Below are 13619 nucleotides of genomic sequence, written 5' to 3' on the forward strand. Positions count from 1 at the left end.
GAAAAAGTTCAATGAACTTTTGCATAGGTTTGTTTACAATGCGAATGTTCAAGGTCACTTTTGAGTGATCATGGTGTGGCGGCGGCGGCGGTAAGCCCCAGTGTCTATAGTACACTCGAAAACTCCAGCGCTGACATTAACTAAAATCATCACTACTACTAAACTATTAATTATTTTGATCTAAAACTTTTTAAAAAACTTTATCATAGTTTTCTCCGCATTTTTGTCACGAGAAGTCCTTGCTTGCTCAAAATTCGCTCGATAAACGAAACGCTGGAAGTTACAAAAGTCCGATTCGCGCCGAGCATCAGAAAAAAATTATTAAAAATTTTAAAAATTTTTTATTTTGAATTCCTGTTCCTCTATGAATCGAAGGATACCCTAAGGTATATTTTCTGAAAATTTTATTAAAAAATTCCAAAAACTGACGTACAGAGACTTCGTTTTCGCACGAAAAAATTTTATGTGCCCTTATTGCATCCGGACCCACAATTAAAGTAAAGTTGGTAATGCAATTTTATTTATTTTTATTTTGAATCTTATTTTATTGTAATTTGATGACATTAAAAATAAAAAAGACGAAAGAAAGAAAAAAAGAAGGAAGGGGATGTGGTTGGCTGCCTTTTCATTTTTCTTTCCTCTTTTTTTATTTTTGTCTAAAAATTATTTTGTTTTTAAACCCGAGAATGCGAATTTTTAACAAAACCGTGAATTTTCAACTAATAATTTGAATATTCAACAGCCTAGTTAGAAGTGTAGTTAAAAAAAAATAATTCTTAACGAAATAAAAACTAATTTTCAATTGAAATTATGAATCATCAACCAAAAAAATGAATTTGTCTGCAAAGGTAAATTTTTAACAATAACTGTGATAGTTAATATAACTAAATAGTTAAATTTGGTGCTGTCTATAGTTGTGGAATTTCTTTAACGTTTTCCCTGAACAAGTTAGAAAAGGGGTCAAAGTTACGGCAAATTCCGTAAACATAGACAGTGCGTTAAATGTACTACCAAATTGTGGAATTTTCCAGCTTCAAATTTAAATTTTCAATAAAAATTTCATTTTCGAGAGAAAAGGATTAATTTTTAACCAACTAAATGCATTTTCAAACCAACAGTCGAATATTCAACCAATTATATTAATTTTCTACCAAAAAAGATGAATTTTCCACAAATTAAACGATTTTTCAACTAAATAGAGTTGAGCATTGAATGTGATGTTGGTCCAAACACATTTTCTATTAAGTTCAATCTTGTATCAAATAGTTGATTTTTCTACCAGATTACTGAATTTTCAAGCCAAACGACGAATCTTTTACAAAATCGTTGCATTTTAAACCCGAGAATGCGACTTTTCAACAAGACGGCTGATTTTCAATTTTTATAAATATAGTTAGATTTTTAGTTTAAAAAATTAGTTTCTGCAGAAAAAAGAGAATTTTCTGTTAAAAAAATTAGTTCGTACAAAAAAAGAGAATTTTCAACTGAAATTGTAAATCTTCAACCGATAGAAATGTAGTTTAAATTTCAACCCGAAGTAAAATTTGGTACTAAAAGTTAATTTTTAATTGAAACCGATTAATTTTTAAGCAGACAGTTCTATTTTTAATCAAAAAGTTGAGTTTTCTTCCGAATGAGTTGAATTTTCAGACCGAAAAGATAAATTTATAACAACAAGAAATTTGTAGTAAAAACAGATATAGAGTTTCATTAAATTGTATAATATTCAAGTCAAAAAGACGAATTTTCAACCTAATGATTTAATATTGATGCAAGAAAGATTAATTCTTAACTGGAAATTTAATAGCAGACTCTTTAACCGAAATGAATGAACTTTCAACAAAAAATAGTTCGTTTTTCTCATTTTGTTATATTTATTTAGTTAAAATTCAAGTTCAGTTTTCAATATGCAAATTATCTTTCCACTCTTTTTGAGAAATCTCTATAAAATTTTGTTTCTTAGATTTAAAAAATAATAGATTACGAATAATAGAGGATTTTTTTGTTTTTATGTTAATTTATATAAATATTTGAAACATTAGAGACAAAAATTGTGTTTCTTTTAAATTCAGTAGTTTGTACCTACAGTCGTGCAATATTAGGATAAAGAATTGTAAAGTTATGAAATTTTTCGTTTAGATCGTGAAAAAAAATATTTCTTGCGCCTATTCTTTAAAATATAAACCCATTGTTCAAAATTAACATATTTCTAAAAACGTAACTTTCTTATTGTCAATCATATCTAAACACAATTTTCCCAAAAATCGATAAGTTCCTCTGAATGTGATTTTATTACCAATATGTAGATATATTTTTTTATTAACCTTTTTTTTTAAATTAAAAATATTATAATTTTCGACTTGAAATGTACTTTTTTTAATACAAATGTTCGATGCAAGACAAAATTGTTTAAAAATTGTAAATCTTAATTTTTTGTGAAAAACAATATCACAATTCGAAATTTTTCAAGATTGTAAACTTAGTTATTTCAAGCACAAATTGATACGCTTGGATTAAATTATTTTTGTTTAAAAATTAATTATTTTCACGATCCTAATTTCAACATTTAAAAAAATACTAAGAATCAGCTTTTAACAGTTCGGCACATTTATTCGCAGTTTTTAGTGTATTCTGAATATTTGTTTCTTTAAATATACATTCCATATAACATTTAATTAATATAGAGATTTATTAAAATTCGAACGAACTTATTTTTCTCAATTTTTCTTAAATAATATTTGCATCATATTAAATTAAAATTTTATTTATGAAATTTTAAACGATTTCTACATATTTTAATGTATTTTTTGAGATTTTATTTATTTAAAGGACATAGAAAATGTTCAAAGGATTTTGAAGATATTAACTTTCGGGTCACTCGGGATTCACTCTCAGTCACTGAAATTAAGTGCATGTGAAACAGCCAAATACCTACATATATAACTGACCTCACTGTATCAGTTCACTGAATAGTTTTTTGAACCAAAGAACTTTTTCTTGTAAGTAAAATATCGAGCTGAAACTTCGGAAAATGTATTAGAGTACAGTAAAGTACGTTTAGGTACTTCATTTGGGTAGGAACTTCATTAAAAATTATTTCATCTTTTTTCTGAACCTCGATATTTTTTAAACGTTCGAACTTTTTTTATACATAAAATATCGGTCTTAAACTTTGAAAAATGCAAGAGCTGAATGAAATTTACGTTTAAGTACAAAGTTTAATAATAAAGGATGTAAACAAAAATGTTTCAACTATATCTTATCCGGCACACAACAAAGGACACGCCTGTCAATTCCATCGACATCAGCCGGTATCCTGGCGGCCACTAGACGAGGCTCTAGTCCTACGTTGTAAGTCCTTTATTGTGTGACGGATAAGATTTAGTTGAATTATTTTTTTCACATCTTTTATTATTAAACTTTGTACTTTAACGTAGTTTTCTTAATGTTCTTCACGTTCCAACTCAAATTGAGTACCTAAACGTATTTTATTGTGCTCTTGTACATTTTCCAAAGTTTCAGCTCGATATTTTATTTACAAAAATAGTTCTTGGGTTCAAAAAAATATTCAGTGAACTGATAAAGTAAGGTCGGTAATATAGACATTTGTCTATGTCACATGCCTTCGAGTTATTTTAAAAGATTTCAAAGAATCTCAAGTTATTTCCTTTCAAAAATTTGTAAAACTATTAATATTAATTGAAAAGTTGATATTATGGATTTCTAAATAGTTTCTTTTCATAATATTAAATAAAAATGCAGGAACGTGAATGCACGGTTCGCGCTCAAACTTCAACTTTGCTCATCTCCCGATATAAGAACCCCCGGTTTACAATATTTCTAGAATTAAAGTCCCGGAATTTTGATGATGCGATGACCGCATGACCGAGATAGACGCGATGCTCAGTCAAGCGTGACAATCAGCATGAGGGCCGCACTCTCAGCGTGTTAGTTGCATCGCTTTAAGGCATGTGTCCAAATCTTACATAAATGGCTCAGGCGACATGTCTGAAACCATTCTTATATCGGGAGTAGAGGGCACATTCAATTTGAGTTTAAGAGCATTGAAGAGTACAGTTTTCAATTTGTATAAAAATTGTCTTATATTAAGGATAAAAAATAACACATCTCGGACAATAATATTTAATTATACTTATAAGTATCACGATTTAACTATTAATGAAGAAATTTTTAGGAAAGAAAATTGTTTGCTTAACAAATTATATGTTTTCGCGGACTTGCTTCTTTCACCATGAATGAATTTTCAACTACTCAAGTATATTAAATTATAAAAAATCTTCAAGGCCATGTGACGAGTGGGTCACGTTACCAGATTCCTACCTTACCAACACTTGTTTTATTTCCTAATTTATTTTTACACAAAGCGCCACATCGAGTTAAAAATTTGAGATAATGAGTAAAAAGCACTAAGAAAGGTGGATTTGGCCCTAAATCTGTATGATTATGAGAGAAGTTTGTTTTTTAAAATATTTTTTTTTGTTTCTTTTTTTTTATAATTATTAAAATTTAGGACCAGACCCACCTTTCTTAGTGCTTCTCATTTAATATTCTAAATTTTCAACTCGATGTGGCGCTTTGTGTGAAAATAAGTTAGAATATGAAAAAAGTGTCGCTCAGGTAGGAATCTGGTCACGTGGCCCACTTGTCACATGGCCTTAATGCCAGAAATCATCAAAAAAATCATTGAACATTATTTAAAAATATTCAAGTTCTAATACAAAGATTGTTTCTTCTTTTACAAATGAAAAAATAAATCTTTATTCTTGCCCCTATTTTCCATAATTTCATGCAAAAATGAACCTATTTCTCATTTTACCCCTTTTTGAGCAATTTTTGCGCTGGGATCCACGTACTTAATATTCTAAGGCGAGAATTAGAAGGGTTGGTCCACTATTGAAGGGTGGCCCACTATTAGTGTAATTGCCTTAATGAGCTTTGACTAAAAGTTAAATAGTTTTTAAATTAAGGGAATAAAATTAAATTGAATTTCGAATGCAGGTGGTCAGTCTGACCCTGAACTCGAGCAGTTACTGGCGACGTCAATTCTCGTTCTTGCATCTTGCCAAATGACGCGGCGCGTCGCGACGCTACGCGCTATAAGCAACCCTATCAGTTCCTTTTCCGCGGAACTAGCGTCGTTGAAATGACGTTAGACCTTAAGGGAATCAGTTCTAGTAGGACTTCGAGACAAGTCGGCGCTGAATTTAGCACCGGGGGTCGCGAGGCACGACCCCTGTAGACGCCGCGACGCCGGCATTTCGACGCTAATTTTATTTTACAATGGCTTCTCAAAAGAGTGTTCTTCATTTAACCGCATAAGCACATGTAGCACCGCGACGCTTCGCGTCGTCGCTATTGCTGCTCACTCGGAAATTGAATTCAGGAAGCGAAGACTAGTGCCCTCTGAAAAATATTTTCTCGAACAAAAAAAACTGTTTTCTTAGATATACAGAGGTCTCGGATCGTGCGACATTTTTTTAAAAGTTTTTGGAAAAAATTAAAGTAATCGACTTTTTTCCGTTTTACTTAGAAGTAGCTATACTTACGAGGGTATACCGTCAATAGTGAATTTTAGTTTCGGTTAATATTTTTTTAAAATGAAAAATCCTTAAATGAGTATCAAGTTTAGTATTAAGAAAATGGACTTTGAAATATTAGTCAAAGACCATATAGGACTTGACGAAAAATACTTCCACAAGCGGCTAGTAGTTCGGGTAGCAGCGCTTCGGCTTCATAGCAGGAACGGTGCATGCTCGTTTCTCGCTGCGTGCACTTTTTCAAATTTATTTTTTATTTATTTTATTGTAAAAATTAAAATTAGATAAATTTTAATGAGATTAAAATGAAATTTAAAATCCTATTCAACATCCAATTATCAAATTAATTTGCAGAGTTCCTGACAATAAAACAAAGAATCCAGCGACCAAATTTGGACAACTACCATAAAATGTTCTTATTGAAATTTGAAAGAAAATAAAAATTTGTCGTTGGATTCTTGGTTTTCTTCTCAGGAACTTTGCACATTATTTTATTGTATTGTATGTATTGTGTTATTGTATTGTTCAATTATTGTATTATAGTATTTATTTTATTGTAATATTTTCTAAATGCCTTTTTTACGGAAAACTGACTTTTTTGCTTTATCATATTTTTTGGAAACTAATTTATTTCCTGTAAATTTAACTAGTTTTTCTCAGAAAATTGACCAATTATATTCGAAATTAAAAGTTCCGCCAAATGAGGTAATTTCGCACATGTGAGATATATTTGGACATTCCTAAATTAATAGTTTAAATTACTAAAGTTGATTTCAAGTGGAATCTGGAATCAATTTAAGCCTTAACTGGTCCAAGATTCGGGTTAAAACCACTTTAAGTAATTAAAACTATTAATTTGTGGATGTCCGAATTTACCCCACATGTGCGAAATTACCTAGTTTGATGATACTTCTAATTTTAAATATAAAATATAATATTATGCTAATCTATATGATCAAATTCACATTGGCTATCTGCTGTAGTTATTTTTGATTTTAATCGCAATGAAACTTTTAATAATGATAGAAAGTTTTAAGTTTTTTATAAAATTCTTAACTTCTGGACTGATTTTCACGAGTGTGGTAATAATTAATTAGGTTTAAAAAATATAATTGTTTAAACAAATTATTATCATTTATATATATCTTCTTCTATAGTATTCCAAAATAGATACTTTTTTCTTCAATTCTCCACTTTTTGTCCAATTTTCACTTCGAACGAGTTAATATTTAATGCAGTTTTATGGAAATATTTTTTTAAACAAATTATGACTGCTTATAACTATATTTTTCTATATTAATGCTAGATAATTGTGGTTTTTTTTGTTAACTTTTTGTCCACTTTTTACTCCTGAGACAATAATTAATGCAAGTTAACAAACATGATTGTTTAAACAATTTATTGTGACTTATAACTATCTTCTCTTAGAATAATGCTAGAAAGTTTTAGCTTTTTCTGAAATTTTCTGATTTTCTTTGACTTTTTAGTTAGGGACAAATAAAAAATAGCGATATTAATTTAAACAAAGAGGCTCATAGTAACTACTCCAAGGAAAATTTGAATTTAGCATGGTTCATATAGAAAATTTGAAGAATATTTCATATATATGTTTTATTTCAGAAAAAAAAAATTTACAAAAAATAGATAGATTGTTAAAAAAATTATTTTTTCAATCGTTTATTTATTAATTGCTCATAACTAAAAAGCCAAAGTAACGTTAAAAAAGTCAGAAAACCCCGCAACTTTCCAGCCATTATCTGAATGAAGATAAAAAATTTCAGAAAAAATCATAACTATATAGCAACTTCTCTGGTAGAAAATTTGTGACAAAAAAGTAAAATCAAAAAAATTAAAATCATTTTTACAGAGAAATCTACAAATAAATACAATAAATCACAACTAAAATTACAGGAGGGTACAATTTTTTTCTATTATTAAGACGAATGTTGTAATTTTTTCTATTTTATTGTATACTGTTGTATTTTATTATAGTTTTAATTTCCTACAAGAATTTACCTTATACTTGTACTACCAGTATCTACAACATAATTGTCAGTACAGCTTTTTAATATTTCAATTTTTGTCAAATCTTGTATTTTTTTGTAAAGATTTTACAACAATTTACGTAAAATTAAAAGTGTTTTTATGATTTTTTTTTTGAATTTCATAAACCTATACTTTATTGTTGACTTTTGTACTAATTCTTTTCCATCAGAGTTTATAGCATTGTTTGAAGAGAATATTAATAAAAATAATCACTAATTGTTTTTTTTGTCAACTTCAATTAATTGTTACCTCACTCTAAGTTCAAACTTGGAAAAAAGTAGGCAATTTTAGAAAAAGTCAAAACTATTTAGCATTACTATATAAGAAGATAGTTACAAACAATAATAATTTGCTTAAATAATTATTTTTGTTGACTTGCATTCATTTGTACCTCACTCTAATTGTAAGTAAGAAGTAGACAAAAAGTGGACAATTTTAGAAAAAACTGCAACTTTGTAGCATTATTCTAAGAAAATATTATTATACATTATAATAAATTATTTAAACAATTATTTCTGTTATATTTAATTATTTATTGCCTCGATCAAACTAAAAAATTAAAATCAGTTAAACAATTTGGAAAAAGCACGACTTTATAACTCTGTTCTAAGAGAAAATTGATACAAACAGTAATAAATTGTGTAAATAATTTATTTGAGCATTTCATTATTAGTAGAAAATAGTATTTTATGTATCAGAAATAGTTTAATTTTAAAAACCGCAAAAAATTATAATTGGTACCAGAAACTCGCAAAACCTAACTTTTCACATATGGGGTTTTTTCGAAATCTTGTAAAACAGACTTATGGGAGCGATATTTAAAAAATAATTATTAATCTGTATTCTATAGCTAAATTGCGAAGAGAAATGTTGAGTTTCAACCCGATTCACCTAATATAGACAATTCTGAATCAAATTTACAAAAACGTCTTTTTTTCTTATGGGAAATACGTTTTAAACTTCATGGAGTTTACGGAACCTCTCATTTACTTCCTGGTAAATTTGAAAAAATTTGGGGGCGATATGCTTAAAAATTCGGAGAACAAATTTTCCAATCCATTTTTGGACCACTCTACTGTACACCCTGAATGTTGATAATTAATTTATACGGCATAATTTCTATTCACTCCTAACATCTACTGAATGGCAATATCATACTGGATGCAGATGAAATAATTACAGATTCTACTATCTGAGTCCCAGCGAAGGGCCGCCTTTGACCTTGCTCGTCACTCCTTGCAGTGGGGCCATATCCTGGACAGTGAGTTATGTTGACCCCCCAGAAAAAGATCCAAACAGCGAAGGGCCGAAATGTGAGTCCCAAAAAAACTATCTAAACTAACTTATACTTATATATCATTTACGCCTTCAAATTTAACAAGCTTTACAAAACCTGTTAAAAATATGCATTATAAAAAATATACTGCTTTCCAACAGTAGCGTCACAAAAAACTACGCAACGCAGGGGGCCTCTATACCTACTTTAGGGGCCTACTTAATTGGGTATCAAACTTTTAAAAAATGCAGGTTTTGCAGAAACAAACCAAAACCTGCTCCATAATAAATTTCTTTCAAATTTTGTATGAGATGCTGTTATAATTTTCTTAAGCGACTTTCTCATGTGAGATCGGCATGAAAGAGGATGCATTTTTTGATAAAATATAGCGATTATAGTATGACAGTGTTGAATGCTTAAATAGAAAATGCGTGAATTAAGTTCGTAAGCCGGAATAATAAGTTATTTCCAGAGTCATAATAATAAAGCCCCCCCCCCCCCTCACAACACAAAGCCGGTCAAAAACGCTCAGACCCATAATCTCTCCGTATGGCAAAGTTGGGTTGGCATGAGGTGACTGCGCATGCGCGGTAGCAACAGATGCACATGCCGGGGCATACCGTGATAGTACAGGTTCCGAGCATTTTTGGCCTACTCAGGAACGAACTTCCTATTCCAGCTTTGCTATTTTGGCATTGAAGTTTGCCATTCGAAATTCGATAGAATTTGTACCAACAAAAAGTAATAAGAATCTATTACGTTTTCAGTAAGTTTCGATTCCATGCGAAATTCGAAATCAATTTTTTTTTCGATGTAATTAAAAAATAGGTGTAACGAAATTATTAAATATCTCGCAGTCATTGTTGTTAACTACCTGGTAGGTTGCTATACTACTCGAATATGACTTTAAGTGGCTGTTTTCAGTTTGCTCTTTGAAATTTTCTGCAATTTTATAAATCTCAGTTTCCATAAGAGTAATTTTAAGCAAAAATTTATTTCTGAACAGAAAAATTAAAATTGTAACTGATTCATTAATAATAAAAGCACCAATTCTGTTTTTAACTTTTCTGCCAAATGTTTTTAAAATGAAAAAGAGATCCTATCTATGACACACTGATCATATAAGATGAGATTATAGGTATTTATCTATTAATAAAGATTATGAATTTCGTTCACCATCAATTTAGTAAATCAAATTTTTAAAAAAATCTGTTTGGGGAAAAAAATGATTTCTGAATATTTCTTAATATAATCGATAAAAGAGATAACTTTAATTGTAAATGTTTTTTAATATTGGGGAATAATTTTTTTATAACATTTGACTGCCATACTATAATGTGATAATAATAATAATAATAATAATAATAATAAAACAATTTATCATTTGAAAAAATTTCGAAAAAGCTTTAAAATAAATATTAGTCTTAAAAGTAAAATTTGAAATGTGTTAATTATGAAAAAGAAAAAGTGCTTAATATCTAGAAGTATTAGGCTCTTCCTTTAAAATCAGTAATTATAAATAAAAATATTCAAAATTAAACGAAACAGCTAAACCTCAAGTCTTAACATTTTTATTGTTCTATTTTCAAAAAATTTAAACTTAAAAGTAAAATTGTATCATTTTAATGTCTAATAAATATTGAACACATATTATTATTCCCAGAAAAAAATCAAGCAAGTTAAAGAGGTATTTAAAAGGTCTGGAAGCAATATGAATTAATTAAAAATGTGAAATTATTTCAAATGATTCAAACTAAGCTTCTATATATACCGGAAAAATTTGATATTTCGGTGCAATTAGCCTACAGCTACATTTGAAACAAATTATAGGTTATTGTAGGTTTAGAATAAAGAATGTTGATGAATTTTAAAAATTGTGAAAGGCTTTAAAAGAATAAAAAACATTTCTTAAGATTCCTAGATAATTGAAAATTACTTTTGAGATTGAAAATTTAATTTTAGTAGAATATTTAAAAAGATTAAAGAAGATTTAAAAAATTGTCAAAAATGAATCTGAAAGATTTTAAGGAAATATTTTCAATTTTGCACAATTAAAAAAAATGGAAGAATTCGAATCATTTAAAAAGATGTTTCGAAGTTCTGAAAAAATTTCAAAAATAATTTAAAATTCAAACAAAATACAGATGTTTCAATATTTTGAATGTAATTGTTTAATTTTTAATATTTCTAGATTAAAATCGCTTAAAATGATTTGCAGCTCAGTTTTTATTACATCAAATGGAAATATTTTTAGCTCTAGAGTTCAAACTTCTTACTTTCATTGACCGTGAAAAATGTTACTGAACCGGGAAATAACCGAGAATCTTGTTCTGCAATGAAACGGCCATCCTATAAGCTAGTTTAAAGAAATGAGTTACCTACTTTTCATTGCTGGTTTTCTTGCCTTATTTCAGAAGAAGAGCTTACAAAAGATTTTTTGTTCTAAAAAAAAAAGCACCAAATGTGCTTGCTATACTTTCGGTTCATTCACGAGTACTAGCCGTTTTACGTTGGGATCGAGTCACAAATAATTACAGACCGTCTAGACCGTCTCCAGCCAAGCCAGGCGACTTATTTTCGAGGATCGTCACAAAATTAGAATTTCAAATTGTCAAGACTAAATAAAAATCTGCCTCGAGGCGGAACCTTCTAATAGTCTCGGAGAAGAAAGAAGCGATTAATCACCCGAGGGAATGGGGATATATTCGCCAAGGTCATTCGGAAGCACCATATCACATAATCGAGGGCTATTGGCAATACATTATTTTGAGAATTAACCTAGAAGCATTTCATCTGGTCCATCCCTCTCTATTATTTATTCAAGAAGTTTAAATTTATATTTTGATCTTTTGGTATATTTTCTGTGATACTGAATATTACAAATGTTTATTGGCGACACACGATCCTCTTTTTCATTAGCTCTGATGGGAATCGAACACGCGTAAATGAAGTTCCCGGCCAATTGTTCTTAGGGGCCGTACATAAACTACGAATATGTAATTTCGTAAGATTTCAAGTTAAAATATAATAGTGAAAACTTCAGACAAAAAAACTAATTAAAAAAATAATAATTTGTAACCAGAAAGTCAAATTTTAAACTAAAAATGCCCCTCTTGAAAAACATTTATTATAATTAATATTATATATATAATTAGTTAGTAAAAAGTTCATTCATAACCAAAAATGATACATTTTCAACCAAGAAGATTAATTTCGGCCAAAAAAGACGAATTTTGAACAAAAGACGTGAATTGTCCACTATAAAATATAAATTTTTAAGAAAAAATGAAATAGTTACATTGGGAGCTAAAATCGCAAAAAAAAGACTTTTCATCAAAACAATTACATTTAAACCAAACAGATCAATTTTCAAACAAAATGATGAATATTTTTATTTAATTAATTAATTTTCAACAAAAAAGCGTTCAGCCCAGGAGGTTATTTCTTAACCCGGAAGATTTTTTCACTAGAAAAAATCAATTTTCAACCAAAAATAAAATAGTTGTATTGTTAGTAAAAAACTTAATTCTGAACGACCACAAAAAGGAATTTGCAACAAAATAATCATATTTGTAACCAAACAGATGAATTTTTTACTAACATGATAAATATAATTAATTAATTTTCAAGAAAAAAGTTTAACCTAAAAAGTGATTTGTTAACCAGGAAGAATAATTGTCTAAAAATGGAATAGTTAAATTTTTGGCCAAGGAAAAAATATAGAATTTTTTGTTAAACAGTTAAATTTTCATAAAAATAGTTTAATTTTTAACTAAATAGGTTTTAAATAAAAAATATGAATTTTTAAACGAACAGTTTCATTTTATACCAAATTATTGAATCCTCCCTCAAACCATATTAATTTAGGACCAAACAGTTGTATCTTAAACCAAAAAGGTAAATTTTCAACCAAAAATGAAATAGTTGTATTGTTCGTAAGAAAATAAATTCTCAACAACAAAGAACTAATTTTCAAATAATAATTCCATTTTCAATGAAACAGATGAATTTTCCACTAACATGATAAATATAATGAATTTATTTTCAAAAAAATAGTTCAACCCAAAAAGTGATTAGTTAACCAAGAAGAATAATTTTCTATAAATGAAATAGATTTTTAACCATGGAAGTGAATCTTAAAAAATATGAATTTTTAACAAACTGTTTCAATTTTCAACAAAGCAGGTGAATTTTCAAACAATGAACTGAATTTTCCAGCAAAAAGATTAATGTTCTACCAAATATCATGAATATTCAACAAAATAAATAAAAAATAAACAAAATAAAAATTAATTTTCGACAAAATTGTTGAATTTGGAAACCAAAAGTCGAATTATCTACAAAACGATTGAACCAAAAAATAATAATTTAAACATATACAGTTGCATTGTTCAAAATAGTTCGACTTGAAAATTTAAAAATTCTAATTGATTTATGTTGAATTTAATATAGTACCTATACAACATTTTTATTTAAAAGAATGTATTCCTATACTTTCGTAACACACCACCTTGTATCCCTTGTTTTAAGAGCTGAAATTTTGGGCTTTGAAGTCTGATATTTCATTATTTTTTATTATTCTGTATTTATTCTTTATTTATTCCCGAACTTTATAGTTCACAAAATATATATCTTCACAGAATGTCGTTTCGAAAGGCATCATACCCCAAACTTTCGTTTTCAGTCAAGTGTCGGGCGTCGTCATCAAATGGCCTTGGACTGATTTCGGGGGGACAGAA

General features: G+C 28.5%; 1 protein-coding gene across 1 annotated transcript in view; it reads left to right on the forward strand.

Moving 5' to 3' along the window:
* Positions 1-13619, forward strand: part of LOC117179022 (protein NDNF) — a 47931-nt gene that overhangs the window by 11713 nt on the left and 22599 nt on the right. The window contains exon 2 of the mRNA XM_033370646.1: positions 8787-8917. Within this exon, the coding sequence (XP_033226537.1) occupies positions 8787-8917 (131 nt within the window). The remainder of the gene's footprint in view (positions 1-8786; positions 8918-13619) is intronic.

The sequence above is a fragment of the Belonocnema kinseyi genome, chromosome 8 (genome assembly GCF_010883055.1).
Source record: "Belonocnema kinseyi isolate 2016_QV_RU_SX_M_011 chromosome 8, B_treatae_v1, whole genome shotgun sequence".
Taxonomy (NCBI): Eukaryota; Metazoa; Arthropoda; class Insecta; order Hymenoptera; family Cynipidae; genus Belonocnema; species Belonocnema kinseyi.